Source organism: Trachypithecus francoisi, unplaced genomic scaffold (assembly GCF_009764315.1).
Source record: "Trachypithecus francoisi isolate TF-2019V2 unplaced genomic scaffold, Tfra_2.0 Contig01579, whole genome shotgun sequence".
Lineage (NCBI taxonomy): Eukaryota > Metazoa > Chordata > Mammalia > Primates > Cercopithecidae > Trachypithecus > Trachypithecus francoisi.
In genome coordinates, this window is record NW_022681442.1 from 31,157,701 (window position 1) to 31,177,531 (window position 19,831).

The window sequence follows — 19,831 nt, forward strand, 5'->3', positions numbered from 1 at the left end:
GGTACCCACCATCACGTCTGGCTAATTTTTGTATTTTTAGTAGAGACAGGGTTTCACCATGTTGGCCAGGCTGGCCTCAAACTCCTGACCTCTGGTGATCCACCCACCTCAGCCTCCCAAAGTGCTGGGATTACAGGTGTGAGGTGATCCTCCCAGGCATCTGGTCCATACTTGTAATTTTTTTTAATTTTTCAAAAAAAAATTATTGAGACGGGATCTCCCTATGCTGCCCAGGCTGGTTCGAACTCCTGGGCTCAAGTGATCCTCCTGCCTCAGCCTCCCGAAGTGCTGGGATTACAGGCGTGAGCTACCGCACCTGGCCAACACTTACAATTTAAATACATGGAAAGGCATGAACTAAAACTGAATCAAGTGGGGCCTGATTTGACTACTATTGCATTTCATGGTGTGAGGGGACAATAGCTTCTCCATGTGTAACAAGGACTCATTTGGTTCCACGGCCTCTCACACAGTGCAAGGGGAGCTCAGACCTGAAACCTTCTCACCCAAGGCCCTGGGCTGGTAGTACAGCAGTAAAGTCTGGCTGCCCAGGCAAAAGACGCATCAGACACTTCCTGTTTCTCTTCCTTTAGGGTGAGTTTAGGTACTAGACTCTTCTGTCTACCCTCAACTCAATATGGTTTATCTGAGGTATTTCTTGTTTTTCCCTATGCTTTTCTTGAGAGAGAAAGAACCACTGGAAATCTGTTTAGAGATCACTGAAACCAAGTTCCTGAATAAATCACATAATAAATATAACCACCACCACAGCCATTTATTAAGTGCTTGCCAGGCACTGTGCTAAAGCTTTACAAACATTGTTTCCGTTACTCCAACAACCCTGAGGTAGATATTTTCACATGCCTCCCTCCACCCATGTCATTATAGTTGAGGAAACTGAGGCTCAGAGAAGTTAAGTAAATCAACGAAGGTCAAACCCAGCTGGAAAGCAGTGAAGCTATGAATTCGAACCAACTATATCTGACTCCAAAATCCATGCCTTTAAACACTGTCCTAGATTGTTTACCATTGAAAGTTAAAGCCACATGCTCCTTACCAAAATATGAGAGAATAGATTTTAAGTAGGAAAGCAGGGGGGAGCCCATATGTAAATTCTTTAATCAGCTATGGGACTCAAACTCTTGGAGGAGTGTAGAGATAGTCTGGGTATAAGCTGACCACTGGGTTCTTTCATCTCTCCAGCTGCCAGGGCCTTTCTCATTAAGATCTCTACTCCTGACACCTGACTACGCAATACACTGTTTCCCTTTCAGCAACCACTGGGATGCAGAGGTCAGGCACATTTGGTGACACAGAGCCAAAGACACCTGAGAGAAATTAGGAGACATTCAAAAAAGTCCATCACCCCTGAGCTACTGGTCCCTAAGGCACACAGATGCATTTAGATGGAAATCCTCCATGAAGGGGACATATTACATATGTCATGTTTGATGCCCATCACCACCCTGCAAAGGGGATATTGGTATCTCCTTCGGACAGCTCAGTTCTTCCGCACTAGCTTCCCAGGCCTGGTGCCATTCTCACAAAGTCTCTGCAGCAACCACTGCACCTCTCCCCTCAACTGGCTCTCTACTACTCTCTAGGTGCCCACCCCTAACCCACCTCCAGAGGCCTCATTGACCACAGGCCCACAGGCCTCAAAACTTCCAGTTTCTGAGGTTTTGCCCAACAGAAATGCCCTCAAAGTGCTCAGCAAGGCTCCATTCATCCATGACCTATGAGGATTAAACCGAGATGGCTGAAGACAAGCAGAAGGGGCTACCACAGTGAGACAAGCTGGACCAGGAGGTACAGAACTGACAACAGAAGGGCAAGAACACACAGCAGACACAAAATAAGAGGAGCAGCCATGGGCAAAATAAACAGAGTTGTCAAAAATCAGAAAAGGGAGATGGCCCTAAGATGAACAGGGATGACCAGAGAGGGATCCTAAAGACAAGTCTATTCAACACTTGCAGCTATGGAGTTTCTGAGGGAAGGACAACTGTTTAGGAAAAAGGATCTTGGTAAGGAGGCTGCAGGCAGGGGACAGCTGAATAAGGGAAACTGCAGGCAGCTCTCAAGAGGGACACCAGAATACCCCTTTAGAGCCAGCAGTTTGAGAAGACATCAGAGAGGTATGCAGGGAGTGGAAGACAAGCAGCTGGAGGTCTCAAAGGGGAGTAAGACACCAGCTGAAAGGCCAGACTAAGGAACCCTGAACTACTTCTAGGCATACCTCATCATCAACCCCACCTGGGTCAAACTGGTCCCTGAGGGTCATTCCCTGCAGCCCTTGCTAAATTCTGTACGAGATTTTGAAGGGTGGAAGACCCAGAGGTAGGGAACCTACTGAGAGGTGAGACACAGCCCCATTTTTGGGAAGTTCCCATTCTGAAAGAGAGAACCACCAACCCCCAGTCCTTCATCCTTGAGGGATCCTCTCATCTAAGGCACTCACTGCATTCAAGTCACAAAACTGAGGAACAAATACTAGTGTAAATTAATAGTGTCCTTGAAGTTTGAAAGGACAGAAGATGAGAAGTGACATGGAGACATGGGAAGAGCCAAGATGGGCTGCTCCACACCCGAAGACTCATGCTATTACTGAACCTCAGCACTGTTCACACATCTGGGCCAAAGGCCTCAAAGCCCTCCACACAGCCACAGCTGCACTGATTTGGGGTTGTGAGGACATCAATGTTGCTAGGAAGCGTACAGAGGCCTTCTAAGGTGAGCCCAGAAGCTTCGAGGAGCCTGCGTAGAGCTTTGGTCTCTACTGGTTTCCTCCTCTCTCAACAGTCCCTAATCTTGTCCACACAGGGTGCACGATATACATGGGTGGCCTTATAACCTCTGGCTGCTTCATGTAATTTCTTCTGCAACTAAGCAGAAGCTCCTGGGATTTGATAAGGACAAGTTTTTCCTCATGCCCTACAGTTGCTGGAATGTAACAAATACTTGTCACAGGTGGGCTATCAGGGGTGTTGACTATTACAAAAATATTTTCCACAAATGGCAAACACATGTCAAAACTTTTCCATTGTTATCCTTTGCCTTAGAGCTTGTACTTGACATCCATCTATGTCTATCTTTGTTGGCTCATGCCCAAAGATGTCTGTTCCCATATCCATCTCAGGCTGGCGACTGGGTCCCGAGTGTTTGTTACGAAATACAAGCTCTGCCCACTTGTGGCAATACTCAAAGAGGATGTAGCCCAGGAGTCTCTGGGGGCAGAGGGAGGGAGTGTCTCCCCATATTGGGCTGGCCCACCGATAAGGATCCTTCCCCTCTCTGTCTCCTAACAGATTCAGATTAATGATCGCTCATTCCTAATTGTCAAATTTCTTTTCCTTCATCCTGTGTCTAATCACCAGTGACAGAAACCATTACGCAAATGAGAGCAGACGACTTCCCCCAACTGTTCACGTTGGTAAAAACCTTGTAATTTAGAGCTCTGATTTGTAGGGGAAGCTGGTCTCCCCCAGGCATCCTGGGCATCTGCTCAACTGATGCCCAGAACAGCCCCTCCTCCATCCCCAGAACTCCAACCCCCCAACAAATATTTGACTTTACAAAACACTAGTTTTCTCTGTACCTGCTGATGTGAGTAGATGAGTCTGCAGCGTGGCTGACCTCTATACAGGCCCAAACCCCCACCTTCCCTTGCCGTATGTGTCCCACACTGCCAGCTAGGATGGAGGTAAACAACTACAGCAGAAATGTTTCCTCTGTGGCAAGCAGAATTTGAGCCTAAACATCCCTCATCAAGGGAAACCTCATCTTTTCCTTGGGGGGAAATAGCAGCAGCTGAATATGAACCAAGACTCTTAGTGCTATCTAGAACTACAGTTTCAGTTCTATAGATGCAAAAGCATGCTGGGACCAGTTATGGGTCTATTCAAGGACACACAAGTAATGCAATTAGAGATAGAACTCAGTTCCCCCCACAGCTTCTTCTAGTACTAACTCATAATATGGCTTCCCAGGCAGTTTTTCCAAGACGTTGTTAGCAGGAGACCAGAAGAACTTTTACCCTGAACTGTATATTCTGTACCATCTTGGGCTGGATCTGCCTTCAGATACTGCCTAGTGGGGTGGGATCTTGAGGACAGAACCTGTGGTACAACGAGGGAGGTAAGGAAGGAAAATCAACATAGTTGGTTGAAAGGAAGGAGCAAGGGGTTTGCAGCCAAACAGTGCTAAGTTACAACTGATTGTCACTAATCACCTAATCTCTCTGAGTCCATTTCTTCGTCTGTAAGTGAGAATACCTACCTTGCAGGATAGTGAGGAACAAAGATAAAAGCACTAGGCACATATTAGGTGTCTAAAAATCAGGATCACTCTTGTATCACCCAAGGATCAAGGCCAATCCTGTGAAGGTTCCAAGATTAGCCTTCTCCCTCCCACCCCTCGGCCACCTTAGGTGAGACCTGTGTCAGCACAGAACCCAGCAAGGACCAGCTGAGTGCACGCCTCCTTGACATATCACCCACACCTTTGAGGGCTGAGCCAGGAATACAGCAGACCTGCTGAGAATGAAAACAATCTACTATCTTTCCAAGTGTGACTGTGGCACCACTCCTGTGCTCCTCTTTCCCAAAAGAAGTGGAGGGATGGAGATCACTACAATCACATTTCCCAGCATTGACTATATTTGAAAGAGCTACACTTAAGAAGATAACATGTCTTCACATCCACACTGCATCAGAGAACCCCAGAATGGGGTACTAAAAATAAACACCCCTCTCCAAAAAACACACTCAGGCATGCACACGCATACACACGCATCCTCTCAGTCAGTTCATCAGTGCACTATAAACTGAGCTTCGCGGGTGAGAGCCAGAGCTCAGATGCTGGAAGTAAACCTTTGGCAAAAAAAAAAAGAAAAAAGAAAAGAAAACCAGAGACCTTCCAACTCCTCTTCCCTTCCAGAGAGAAAGGGAAGACAGGAGCAGAGGTGAGGAGACACAGGGCCACCACACTGCCCAATCCCATGGGCCCCACTCCCACTGAATAGATGTGAATGATGGCCCTTCAAGTTGTGCAATCACAGCTGCCCACCTGTAAGCTGCAGCCCTGACAGGGGTTCTCATGAGTAGCTCCTAACAGAAAAGGAAATTCGACTTCCATGAGCTACCAGTTGCCCTGACTACTGAGGGTGTTGTGGCACATTACAATGGGGTCTGGCAGAGGAGCTGGCTTTAAGAGGCAAGCCTATGTGTTTGCCCGTGCCCTGAGGTGGATCACAGGTAGTGAGTGAGCTGCCTGGGCTTGACCCCATTTCATCTATTCAGCCAGGAAGCTCAGCAAGAGTAAAGGATATGGCCTGGGCAGGAAGCATTGTAGGGCCTGGAGGCTCCAGCCAGTTAGCCTCGGGCAGGCTGCAGTGAGACCTGGCTAACATACGATGGCTAAAATCCAAGTGTAAAAGCTTAGGATAGGTCAGGCAGTACTTCCCGGGGGCTCACACTGTACTGTCCCACTGGAAAAGGTAAGCAGTGGAGAACCTTGGTAAGTAGGGAGGCTGGCCAGTGTGGATACACACACACACACACACACACACACAAACACATAGAGGCTTGCACCCGTAGTGTGGATACACACACACACACACACACACACACACACACACACACACAGGCTTGCACCCCTAGAACCTAGAGAAGCCACAGCTAGGAGAACTCCCTTGGTACCCAGCATAGGGGCAAGAGCTGGTGCTGAAAGAGAGAAATTGTACGTGTCTGTAATTTGGAACTTATGCACAATCATTGGTTCTTATGTCCCAAGGTCCTTTTATGTATGGCTTGAGCTTATAGGCTCAGTTGGAAAACTATCTAATCCTCTCTCACAGGAAGGCTATCTAGGCTTTCAAAGGCAAGCCTCCCCTCTCTTTCACCCCATTAGAGTCCCAGTAGCCATTCCCACACCACCTAGAGTCTGACTATACAAAAACTGTCAGGAGGCAGACTGACCTAATGGTCAGACTAGCTCTGGCCCTGCAGCCTAGATGCAGTGGGGAGTCCAAGAGCATCTCCTCTCTCTCTCCCAGGCTGAGGCACTGAGGTTGCAGGAGATAGGGCTGAGAGCCAGAAGTGACAGCCTGACCCAGAAGGAACAGGGAACAGATACATACAAGCGTGTGCATGCACACACACGCACACACATTCCGAAGTGGACAGACTAACATACACACAGACGTGATGACAACCAAAAGCTGGGACTCCACACACTGAATGCAGGACTTTAGGCGGGGGGCAGAGACAGAAGGTGCTGGGGCACAAGAGGCAAGGGTATGAAGTTCCTCCAAATAGGAGTGGAGTGTCAACTGCCCTGCCTCGCCCCGAACACCTGCCTCCTGGGCCATGGCAAGAGTCCAGTCCATTAAGTGCAGCGTGCAATACTAGCGCTTGGAGTCTCCTGTCCTCATCAATGAAGCGGTGTGGACGGGATAGCAGTCACCTGGCAGGAGGCCTTGACCCCCGGCAGGCTAGTTGTATCGGCCCTTGATCATTGTGTTCAACAAGGGCCCCACCTGTAAAGAAACATTAGGAGCCAATCAGAACTGGCTGTTCCCTGGCCCTGGAATTGGACAGGGTGTGTCTGGAGATATCAGATGTCCAGCCAAGGACAGAGACAATGTTTTCATACAATCTTGTGAATCCTCTAATCACCTGTCTTCCTGAAGGCCAACCCAGTATTCTGGGAGATAACCTTTTCCTCAGGGGTCCATCTTGTACTATTATTCTTCCCTCTCACAACACCCTGTCTCTTACTGTAATCAGCCCCAAATGGACAGACATGGTCAGAGGAGCTAATAATCCCCCAACATCCAAGAGCGTCTGCATGTTTCTCCAGAATGTTAACTGCCTCCATATCCTCAAAAAACTATCACCTGCAATTGGGGCTGATGCTATCTCCCAACACCAGAGGTGTCTGTGGATGTGAGCTTACCTGCAAGAGGGAGGCAAGAACCCTACAAATCCAAACCTCCCCCATTTACCCAAAGGGCCACTGGCACACCTGCGTGGGAAGCAGGTCTCTCAACATTACCTACAGCAGCCCTGGCACAGCTGGGAAAGTGCAAGATGCTTTAGTGCTCGCTTCCTGTTCCAGAAGAATCCCCTCAGGGGGTCCCCAGATGGCACACAAGCCCCATGGGGAACATTACTACTAGCATGGAACTAATTATAATTGATCCGCCAGTCAAGCCCAGCTATCACCAGAAAACAAGAATTTTTCTGAACATACCCATAACCTCTATGGAGACAAGAGGACACCAGATACCGAAACACAGAAGCTGTAAAGAATGTCACTCCGATCCTGACTTTCCTTGGTCAACCAACCCACTGAGCCACCTTGGGGCAGTCACATACCTCTTGTGGGTTCCCCAAGGCCTCTCCAAGCATCTTCTCAATGTTTCTCATTATGGCCACTTTCTGATGGGCTTTGAGAGGATATTCAATTCTCTTAGGGGTGGGAGCCCCCTACAAAGGAAGCAGTAGCTCAGGAAATGTCTTCAGCAGCAGGCGTCAGGGTCACTCTACTGTTCTTAGTACCATCCTCCCTTCTAAGAAACCCAATTCTTGCTGGACACAGTGGTTTAGGCCTGTAATCCCAGCACTTTGGGAGGCCAAGGCGGGTGGATCACTTGAGGTCAGGAGTTTGAGACCAGCCTGGCCAACATGGTGAAACCCCATCTCTACTAAAAATACAAAAATTAGCCGGGCATGGTGGCATGTGCCTGTAGTCCCAACTACTCAGGAGACTGAGGCAGGAGAATCACCTGAACCCAGGAGACAGAAGTTACAGTGAGCCGAGATCGCGCCACTGCACTCCAGCCTGGGTGACAGAGCAAGACTGTGTCTCAAAAAATATATTTAAAAAAAAGAAACCCAATTCAATCCTATCCCTCTTCATCTCCCCAGACACCTGAGAATCACTTCCAGGGATAGTCAACCATCCCATCCAAAATCATTTATTATACCTACCTCACCCAAGAGCCAGTTCCATCTGGAAAAAACAAAAAAAGCAAACCATATTCACCTTATACCAGAAGTTCACAGTGATGGTAATCCCCCCATTTAGTAATGACTCTATGTGATGCCACCTGCAAGAAAACAAACAGGCTTCTGTTTACTAGTGATACTTTTTGGCAGGGGGTGGGGAGGTGGAGTGTTGGGGTGTGGGGGACAGGCTGAAAAACTAGGTAGAGTGCAATTAAGGAAAACAGTGAAGATAATATCTTTACACTCACCCTGTGAAAACACACACACTGGGGGTTAGAGGTACTGGTGTTCAGTCTCTAAATACCAAAGAGCCAAGAACAGTTTATCTAGGCTCAAGCCTCTGGAATCTTTTTGGACTTGAAGAATTCTCATCCTGTCCAAGAGATAGGGCTATCACTCCCCCCACTACCTCCCACAGGTTCAGTACGCTCACATCTGGATATGCCAGCCTTCCTACAGACCACATAAAACCAATCATGCCATAACTCAGAAGGGACACAGACAAGGCTTTCCAGGGAATGGAAAAGAAAACTCCCAAGAAGCCCCCAGCCCTAGCCCCCTTCTCACCAGTACATTGGGATGTAAAGAACATCACCAGGGCCAACCACTGTTTCGTAACCAACCACATTTTGGAAATTAGGGAACCTCTCGTAGTCTGGATTGTCAAAGTCCACCTAAGAGTTGTTCAAGAGAAAGAAAAAAAAATGTAAATCACCAAATCTTTATCAGTAAAACTACTATGTGCCAGTTTGGCAGTAAAAACAAACAAAAAAAGATGCCTTAAAAAAAGTCTTTAGAATTTATATCCAGCAGAAGACATAATGCACATTAAACTCTGAGAGAAAACAATACAAGACAGTCCATGTTTGAATGTTAAGTGACAAAGAAGCCTAGGCTTCAGTGCTCCTGAGACCAGACGACCCACAGCCACGAATATGACAAATTAGGAATTATCCTCCACCCAAACCTTCCGAAACTTTCTCCCAAGAACATATTCTAACCAGCAAAGACTCCTACATGAAGTAGCTAGACAGCTTTCTGAAGAAAGGAAAGGATATCTTTGGCTGGCCACAGTTAGATCCAGGAAATATATTAAACAACATAGCTCAGTTTTATTCACCCTTCTCCTTATCAAAAAGGATTTTTGATGCTTATCAAAAAGAAATAGCATCCATGACAAAAGCAAACAATGATTAAATCCAATGGAGACATACACATTTTGTTCCATGAACTTATAAGCCAATCAAACAGAGTAACCAGAGTCCATCAGCATCAATGACAGGGTCTGTCCCGAGAATTAGCTCTGTGAGGCTAGTTATACTTACGAACATCTGGTGGCCACTCCAGGGAGCCTGGAATTTGTGAGCTACAATGAAATTATCCTCTTGGTGTGTTAAGGCAAGAATAGCCTGTAATCCAAACCTGGCACATCACTACGGGGAAGGGGAAAGACATTCCAGCCTAGGCATTTCTAGAATCTAGAGTTCTATATCCTTCTCAAGACCACACAAGCTCACCTGGCTCTGTCTGTCACATGGGTGATGAACAGGGTATGGGTAGAGGCACTCAAACTGATCCGGAGGAAATAAGATGCATCGTTTGTAACCTTTTATTTGAGCAAAAAAGTTCTGCTGCTCATCATAATGAGCAGGTGTCACATTTCCTGTAAGAAGAAAGGCATTTTCTTATGCAGAGCAGTGGTTCTATTGCACGAGCTGGAATACAGGATGCAGTGCTAGAGAGAAATCCAGCCTGCCTGCCCAGCTAAGAGTTCCAAATCAAAATTTAGGCAGAATCAGGGAAATTCCAATTACAACTCTCAGATAATTAGGTGTTAAGCATGTATGGTAGTAACTCTAGCAAACATCACTGGTTAAGGGTCCACTATCAGCTAAGTCTACTTCCCTAAATGAAGGCTGCTGCCCTTACTGGAAGCAAGAGCACATCAAAATGATACTCAAAAATCAGGTAGGGTAATCAACTGTGTATACGTGTACTCTTCTTGACTATGGCAACAATTCAAGGGAAGCAAAACAGAAATGATTGGTATCAACAACATATACGCGAGGAGTTAATAAGTTTAATGATTATGTAGCTCTGTATTTACTTAGGATAGCTCTGTGGAACTTAAAGACTCTCAACCTTTCCTCCCACTTCAATACACCTAAGGGATGCAACACTTGTTTTTTTAAGATACGGGGTTTCACCATGTTGCCCAGGCTGGTCTCCAACTTCTAGGCTCAAGGGACCTGTCTGCCTCAGCCTCCCAAAGTGTTAGGATTACAGGCGTGAGCCACCACATCCAGCCAAGACAACACTTCTTAGAGCAACACTGGGGCTCACTGGTGCAAGTGATTTTTGTTGGAGGGAAGAATATCAGACGACTGAAGAGAGTGTTGTATAATTTAAATATGGCACATTATTTTAAATGCCAACTTGAATTGGTTGTGCCCTAGTGTATGTTCCATCTACTCCTTTATAACTAGGACCATGTCTGTTGTTTGGCCTTTGCACAGCCCATGAGTTGAACACACACACTTTTGCAGGGCATGGAATTTAGAAAATATTCCCCAGCTCTGTCTGAGTATGCCAAGACAGATGCTTTCTTAAGTGATGAAAGTCCACATGCATCCTCAAAGGAGACTTGCTCTCTCATCTCTACCTGAGGGATCCACTTCCATGCACCCTACCACAGGAAACGCAGGCAACAGAAAGACCTAAGAGTCAAGTAAACTGCCGGGCACGGTGGCTTACGCCTGTAATCCCAGCACTTTGGGAGGTCGAGGCGGGTGGATCACGAGGTCAGGAGATCAAGACCATCCTGGCTAACATGGTGAAATCCCGTCTCTACTAAAAATATAAAAAAATTAGCCAGGCGTGGTGATGGGCGCCTATAGTCCCGGCTACTTGGGAGGCTGAGGCAGAAGAATGGCGTGAACTGGGAGGTGGACGTTGCAGTGAGCCGAGATCATGCCACTGCACTCCAGCCTGGGCGACAGAGCAAGACTCTGTCTCAAAAAAAAAAAAAAGAAAAAGAAAGAGTCAAGTAAACCAGAACTGGCTCTTTCTTGAAAGGTCAACCAAGAGCTGGTTTCAAAGGGGCAGGTAAGACCAGCGACAATAGCTCACATCTGTAATCCCAACACTTTAGGGAGCCAAGGTGAGAGGATAACTTAGGGGGCCAAGGTGAGAGGGGGCCAGGAGTTCGATACCAGTCTGGGCAACATAGGGTGACCCCATCTCTCCAGAAAAAATACTTTAAAAATTAGCCAAGCATGGTGGCTTACGCCTGTAGTCCCAGCTACTTGGAAGGCTGAGGTGGGAGGATCGTTTGAAACTGGGAGGTCAAGGCTGCAGTGAGCCCTGATCACGCCACTGCACTCCAGCCTGGGTGACAGAGCGAGACAGTGTCTCAATAAAAAACAAAAACAAAAACAAAAAAAAGAGGCAGGTGGTGTCAATTCACAAGCCACATGGCTGGAAATCCAGCAGCAAAGGATCCAAATCTGAAGAATGGACAATCAAACAAGAAGAAACCGAGGAGCTCAGTGGTGAATGACAATAAATAACTTCTCTGCTTCCATTTACTAAGTACCTACCATGGGCATGGCACCGCGCTACTGCCAGAAATAAAAATAAGAATGAGACAATGATCCTGCCTCATAAAAAGCTCTCATTCTCCTGAGTGGAGTTTAAGGGTCTCTCCTTTCATTCAAAAGGGGAAAAAAAAACAAAAACACACTCACATATTTATTAGTGTATGCATAAATTTATCTAGCAGAAAACACAAGCAACTAATAATATGCAGTACCTCCAGGGAAGAAACTGGGAAGCTAAGAGATAGAGGTGGAACAGGTATTAATATTTATCACTATATACCTATTTACACATTTTGAATTTGAACTCCATGAATGTATTATCTATTTAAAAGATAAAATTTAATTTATACTAAAAAAAAAGTTTCCCCTGTTTTACTGGGATAAAACTTCTGAACATAGACAGATCTAGTAGAGAAAATGTACAGTAATGTACCACATAATGACATTTTGGTCAACAACAGATCACATCTACAACAGCGTTCCCATAAGATTATAATGGAGCAGCCCTATACAGGTATACCGTTATCTTTTTTTTTTTTTTTTGGTAATAAAAAAATTCCCAAACTACCATTTTTTATCCTTTATATGTATTTTGTCTTTTGTCACCTTTTTCCTGCAGTATTTGATACTGTACTTTTACTATACCTTTTCTATATTTAGGTATGTTTAGATACCCAAATACTTACCATTGTGTTACAGCTGCCTATAATATTGAGTACAGTAATACGCTAACACCATGGACTACATGGTGTAGTCAGAGGCTATACCATATAGCCTAGGCATACAGTAGGCTACACAATCTAGGTTTGTGTAACTATACTCTATGATGTTTGCACAATGATGAAGTCACCTAACAACACATTTCTCAGAACATATCCCTGACACTAAGCATCACATGTCTGTATTTCAGAGAGGTCCCTAATATCTCAGTATATGCACTCACGTAACAGCTAAGGAAGGGAAAAGGAAACTTTTCAGAATACACGAAACTAGTTTAAAGACTTGACATAAGCCAGGTGTGGTGGCACACGCCTGTAGTCCCAGCTACTCGGGAGGCTGAGGCAGGAGAATCACTTGAACACGGGAGGCGGAGGTTGCAGTGAGCCGAGATCGCGCAATTGCGCTCCAGCCTGGGCAACAGAGTGAGACTCCATCTCAAAAGAAAAAAAAAGACTCGACATACATTACTTCATTTAATCTTCACAACTATTTACAAGGTATTATCATGTTTCATTTCTTTCCACTTATTTTTCTTAGAGACAGGGCCTCACTCTATTGCCCAGGCTGCAGTGTAGTGGTGCAATCATAGTTCACTGCAGCTTCGAACTTCTGACCTCAAGCAATCCTCCTGCCTCAGCCTCCCAAAGTGCTGGGATTAGAGACAGAGTCTTGCTCTGTCGCCAGGCTGGAGTACAGTGGCGTGATCTTGGCTCACTGCAACCTCTACTGCCCGGGTTCAAGCAATTCCCCTGTCTCAGCCTCCCAAGTAGCTGGGACTACAGGTGCATGCCATCATGCCCGGGTAATTTTTTATTTATTTTTTTGTATTTTAGTAGAGACGGGGTTTCATAATGTTGGCTGGGATGGTCTCCATCTCCTGACCTTCATCCGCCCACCTCAGCCTCCCAAAGTGCTGGGTTTACAGGCGTGGGCCACGGCACCTAGCCCCTATTATGTTTCTTTTAGAGCTAAGTAGGCTGAGGCTTAAGAAAGTGAAGTGGCGGCCAGGCGCGGTGGCTCAAGCCTGTAATCCCAGCACTTTGGGAGGCCGAGACGGGTGGATCGCGAGGTCAGGAGATCAAGACCATCCTGGCTAACACAGCGAAACCCCGTCTCTACTAAAAAATACAAAAAACAAGCCGGGCGAGTTGGCGGGCGCCTGTAGTCCCAGCTACTCGGGAGGCTGAGGCAGGAGAATGGCGTAAACCCGGGAGGCGGAGCTTGCAGTGAGCTGGGATCCGGCCACTGCACTCCAGCCTGGGCGACAGAGCAAGACTCCATCTCAAAAAAAAAAAAAGAAAGTGAAGTGGCTTGTTCAAAGTCATGGAGCTAATAAGTGGTGGAGACAAGATTAGAAATCAGGTTCATATGACTCCGAGCCATGCTGCTTTTGAAAGATTTCTTACCTTCCATGCCAATGAGCAGTAGGTTAGAGGTAAGCTGCCCCCAGCCACGCTTTCCCTGTTGCTTATTAATCCAGTTCCAGTTAAAACCCAAGAAGTCCATGACAATCTTCCTGCCCACAGTGTCATTGAGCGTTTGCTGCAGATACAACCTATGTTCCCCAAGAAGAAAGTCCTATTAGTGCATGCACACACAGCCCCTGGCACGGCCTCTCCACATCTGAAAATACAAGCCCAAATCCATACCAGCATCTCCCACAGAGAACAGATAGAGTCAGGCAAATCTTAGCCAACATGGATTCTCATACAACTGAATTCTTACTTGTCCTTCATTGAGTTATGTTTAACACCAAACTTTTTAATTTATTGTTTTTTGTTTTGTTTTGTTTTATTTTATTTTAAGAAACAAGGTCTCACTATGTTGCCCAGATTGGTCTCAAACTCTTGGGCTCAAGCAATCCTCCTGCTTCTGCTTCCCAAAGTGCTGGGATTACAAGTGTGAGACACTGCAACTGGTCCCCAAACTTTTTCTTGAAAGAAGTGATGCTTAACCTTTTTTGGGTCACAGAATGACTTCTTTAAGAATCCAAAGAATAGGAGGGTGAGATGAAAAATAAAACTTAAAAAAAAAAAAAGAATCTGAAGAAGAAGTCCCAGCTAATCAGGAGGCTGAGGCAGGAGAACCACTTGAACCTGGGAGGCAGAGGTTGCAGTGAGCTGAGATCGTGCTATTGCACTCCAGCCTGGGTGACAAGAGCAAGACTCCGTCTCAAAAAATATAAATACATAAATAAATGAAAGAATCCATGGAGGTTCCCCACAAAAATGCACATATACCCAGAACCTTCATATAATTTCAGATTCCTAGAAGCCTATCCATAGACCCTAGAATGATGACTCAGTCTTATACCAGAGACTTGCAGAGCCTGAGACATCTCCTTTGGCCCTTGATGCCCACTGTGGTAAATTGTATTACTGTTCACCAAGAGCTGGTTCCCTCAGTGTGGAAGTTTTCTTTCACATCCCCTTGAAGCCAGGCTTGCTTATTTAACCTGTTCTGGCCAAGGAAATGTCCACAGAAGTGACTTGTGTTGTTTCTAACTATAATTTAAGAACCAGTCACCACTATCACATCTCTTTCCCTCTGCCACAGCAACTCCAAATTCCAGATAGTAGCTGCTGGGGCAATCTGGGTGCCAGAGAGAACAAGATGATGTAAAGAACAATATGACATTACCCATGATCAACATGTAGTAAGTGAGAAATAAGCCTCTGTTGTTTCTAGCCCGAGCTCTGGCTTGAAGCCTAGTTTATCTTAACTGATTCAGCCACCTATCCTGTTGCAGCCCTCTACAGCTAAAGTAAGGGAGACAGCTTATCAGGTAAAGGCCTCAGGCTCCTAACATACCTAAGGAAAGTCATAAGTTACTTAAGAGAAATGAAAACCCAAACACACTTGAAGAAGCCCACAAGAGACATTTAATAAGTGTGAAAACCTAAAAAAAAGACAGAAGCATCTCTGTATCTCTGTCCTGGTCCTGAGATCATTACTTCAAAAGGCTCAAAGGGGCCAGGTGTGGTGTCTCACGCCTATAATCCCAGCGCTTAGGGAGGCCAAGGGAGGTGGACTGCCTGAGCTCAGGAGTTCCAGACCAGCCTGGGCAACACGGCAAAACCTTATTTATTTAAATAAATAGTTTATTTAAAAAAACACAAAATTAGCTGGGCATGGTGGTGGCAGTGCATGCCTGTGGTCCCTGCTACTCGAGAGACTGAAGTGGTAGGATCGCTTGAGCCCGGGAGGCGAAGGTTGCAGTAAGCTGAGATCACGCCACTGCACTCCAGCCTGGGTGACAGAGCAAGACCCTGTCTCAAAAAAAAAAGGTTCAAAGGCATCTCACTGCCTAGAATCTCAATGTTTAAGGCAATGTTAATCAGAAATCTTTTTTTTTTGAGATGGAGTCTCACTCTGTCACTCAGGCTGGAGTGCAGTGGCAAAATCTCGGCTCACTGCAACCTCTCTGCCTCCTGGCTTCAAGCAATTCTCCTGCCTCCGTCTCCCAAGTAGCTGAGACTACAGGCATGCGCCACCATGCCCGGCTAATTTTTGTATTTTTAGTGGGCACAGGGTTTCACCATGTTAGCCAGGCTGGTCTCGAACTCCTGACCTCAGATGATCTGCCCGCCTCAGCCTCCTAAAGGGCTGAGATTACAGGTGTGAGCTACCACGCCCAGCCTTAATAGGAAATCTTGATAAGTTGGAAACACTACCTTTGTAGGAACATGGAATCCTCAAGACTCAATGCACCTCTCCCCAAAGATAATTATATATTCACCCAAAAAATAAGTAACTTTGAAAGAGTCAGTGATACTCCCCAAATATGAATCTAAACATTATTACACCAGAATGGTAAATGCTCAAAATAGCTCAGAGGATCCTAATACATTTCACCCCATAATCACAACAACCTGTCCAATCATACAGTGAAGCTGGTTGGTGCTAAAGTCAGCTAATAGGGCAAAACTTTCAAACAATTAAAGATTTTCCTTGAAAACTCTTTAATCACCCATAAAGTACAGATTACACTCATTCTTACACAAAATGCTCTCACTATGGGAGGCAAGAAACTTCAAGTCACTGAAGCATCACAAGATTCACATATCTTACACTTATTCTTGGGTATATGTTCATTCAATGGAATTACACACTCCAAGAGTATCATTTAAATCAATCTTTTTCTCAAAGTTGGGTGTGTGTGTATGGAAGTGTGCACATGCACACTGTATTAAATTTTAGAAAATTAATGCATGAGATAACTCAGCTGAACCAATATATTAAGACATCATGGACAGATCAATCACAGTTCATATCCTGGAAACTCTTCTGGTCAAAAATCCCATCATTATGACAACTGCTAAGTGTTAAGAAGAAGAAAAAAAGATATTTCAAATCCATTCACATAGCCACAGACTGCTGATAAGGCGTCAGGAACAGGAGTGAGTGAAGCAAGAGACTAGAGAGGAAACCCAGGGTTGGACACCAAATGCGAGAGGGTCATTCACCATGAAGTACTCAGCGAAAGCAATTCCCCAGAGGCGGTGTTATAGTGTGGTATTGAATACTGTCTGGGACCTACATAAGAGGCTGTCCTCATAAGCAGGAATAAAAGCAGAGAGGAAGAATCACTCTCTTATGTGTCTTGTGTTTCTGTTGTGATAGGAAAAACAAATTTAATCTGATCTTCCCTAAGCTAGAGAATCTCGACCTTCTTTACTCCAAAATCACAACAAACTATACAACTTTTCAGGTTGAACTATGCCCGGTCATCACAATACTTAAGGACAATAGCTACAAACAGGCATTTTCAGAGCAAAATCCAGTGACAAACATTTTTGTTTGGCCCCCTGCAACTTTTTTTCTTTAAATCTGATTTAGTTGCTCACATTTAAAGTCAAAAGATTTTAAATAAAAGTCCTGATTTTGAACTTCTCTTGAAAATCGGAGTATCTTGCAACCCTAGAACTACACTCCAAAACTGAAGCAAGCAAAGTCAAGCAATGACGTCTCACTATGGTTTTTTGTTTTAGTTTTTAATTTTGTAGAGACTAGTTCTCACCACATTTCCCAGGTTGGTCTTGAACTCCCGGGCTCAAGCAGTCATCCTGCCTCCGCCTCCCAAAGTGCTGGGATTACAGGCACGAGCCACCCCACCCGGCCTTGGCTTCTCACTTTGAACAGGGCTTATGCCTTCAGCTTCATCACTGATTTCACACAGACAACATTACTCCTTTCATTCACCTGCCTGACCCTTCTAGGCAACTAACTCTCACTTTATGAGGAAGAAGATGGGAACCCAGAGATTCAAAGCCAAAGTTTAATCATTCCCCCATCCCTCAAGCTACAGAACTAGCTGGCTGTAGCACCAAGAACCACTAAGAACTCAAACCCCTTAAAGGCTGGAAGACCAGACTACTTCAACAGGAATCCAGAGATGGGAGAGGCCAATCTCTAATTGACCCAATTCTGCCACACCTTCAAGTATAGGAAAGAAAAATGACTGCCCTAAATCCAACAGAAAATTAAGATTTGGGAATTTACCTCTCTTCCCCTCCTCGCTGCTGTATATCCTGCAATTTCTCAACGAACTCATGAAATTTCATTTCTTCCCTGTTGGACCTCGGCTTAAAGTTCTGGAAATTGGCCATCTTCTTCTCATCATAGTACAAGAACTTGTGGGTGCTGGCACTGTACACAGAGAAGTCTCCATTGCCAATATTCTCTTGCAAGTATTCAAGGTCCCATTTCAGGGCAGGATACACAAGATTTGTGTCGGTCAGAACCACAGGTTCCTACATGAAAACAACAGGTGAAAAACATCAAATAAAGTAATGCCAAGAAGTCGGTGGGTTCGCCTCCATGATCCCAACTACTTCTCAACTTCAGAATAATTTCTCCCGTTAATCAGTACGAACCCCTCAAGTTCCGTATCTCCTCGCCTTTCTCTCCATCTTCCCATATGCCCTAGTCTAGAGCCCCGGCAGTCTCCCATCTCTTTCACCATTCGCCTCTGACCTCTCAACCGGGTGCCTTCCTCCTCTCCCTTTAGACGCGGCCCCGCCCCCCACCTCATTCTCAATAAGCTCCTCCGCCCGGGGGTCGCTCTGACTCAGACGCGGGATGGGCCTAGTCGGGAAGCTGTAACTGCGCAACTGGGATTCATCCCAGGCGGGGCCGAGGGCTCCGGCCTCCTCCCGGGGCTCTCCAGAGCCAGAGGCCACGGCCTCCGCCGCTGTCGCCGCCATCTCCGCCGCCAGGGACGGCCCCCGCCGGAACCGGAAGCTCCGCCTATTCCGGACGGGAAAAAAAAACACACACACAGACAAACACACAACGGAAACCATAGAGATGAGCTGCGAGAGAGAGCGGTCCAGAGACATAAAGAACGCGGAGCCGAGGCCTGAGGGTGCGCCTCCTAATGGTAACATGCAGCTCTACATCGTAGGCTCCGACGCTGAAGAAATGGGGCTAGACACTAGTCCCACGGAATAGGGATGACCTGGTAGAGCAAAACACAAAAAAATGTTGCCCCAGTGTACCCAAGTCTACACACGAGTCAGAGAAGGAAGCAAGTTCAGTTAGGCATTAAACTTTACACTCATGAATGGGGAGAAAAGCAAACTTTTGACCCACCTAAAGAAGTCAGAAGGAAAAGCAGTGATCACATCGGTAGATGTAGAGCAAAGGCTGACTGAAGACTTAGGCAAAAGATATACAGCAAGTTGAATCCTTTCAGAATCAAGGATGGTTTTCTTTTGTTTAGCATGATTTGATTTTTCTGCCTATATCACCGTCTCTCCTACTTGAATATATGCTTGCCGTGAAACCTATGTTATCAGTGGCCAACCATGGACATCTCACATTTTCAAACAATCTATATTGATTATAAAAGGCCATATTAACTACCTCTATTGCTTGGACAGTTCTTACGGTTGGCTGCAAGAGGCCCAATTCTAAGATGTATACCAAGATTTGTACCCCATGATGTACACATCCTGTATACATTTCTCCCCTTCAAAGAAAACAGGACTGTGAATATGATAGAGCATCACTCCTGTAATTAGGTTAGCTTATATGACAAGGATGTAATTAAAGTCCTTAATCAATTAACTTTGAGACAGTCAAAAAGGAGATGATTTATCCTGATGGGCTTAATCTTATCACTCTAGCTCTTTAAATCAGGGCTAGAGGTCAGAGACAGAATCTAAGAGATTTGAAGCCACAGCACAGCTGTCCTATTCACCTTGAAGGAGCAAACTGCCATATGTCAGGAAATGGCAGGTGGATTCCAGGAGCTGAAAAAGGCTCCTGGGTGACAGCCAACAAGAAAGTGGGCACCTTAATCCTACAAACGCAAATAACTGAATTCTGGCAACCAACCACTGAACTTGGGAAAGTACACACACAGAGTCTCAGATGAGATGGCCAACCCAGCCAACACCTTGATTTCAGCCTGATAAGACCCGGAGCTGAGGACTCAGCCAACCAGTACCTGGACTCATGGAATATGTGAGAAAATAAATTCGTGTTTTGCGCTGC

At 45.7% G+C, this 19,831-nt stretch overlaps 1 protein-coding gene across 1 annotated transcript; it reads right to left on the reverse strand.

The window, feature by feature from the left end:
• Nucleotides 1–756: 756 nt before the first annotated feature.
• On the reverse strand, nucleotides 757–18,637 carry HIF1AN (hypoxia inducible factor 1 subunit alpha inhibitor). Its single transcript, XM_033185453.1, has 8 exons — nucleotides 18,361–18,637; nucleotides 17,834–18,084; nucleotides 13,738–13,886; nucleotides 9,530–9,675; nucleotides 8,580–8,686; nucleotides 8,050–8,113; nucleotides 7,380–7,490; nucleotides 757–6,538 (listed from the first exon to the last, which is right to left on the reverse strand). The coding sequence occupies exons 1-8, from the start codon at nucleotides 18,634–18,636 to the stop codon at nucleotides 6,494–6,496; spliced, it is 1,149 nt and encodes a 382-aa protein (XP_033041344.1). The 5' UTR covers nucleotide 18,637; the 3' UTR covers nucleotides 757–6,493.
• Nucleotides 18,638–19,831: the final 1,194 nt, after the last annotated feature.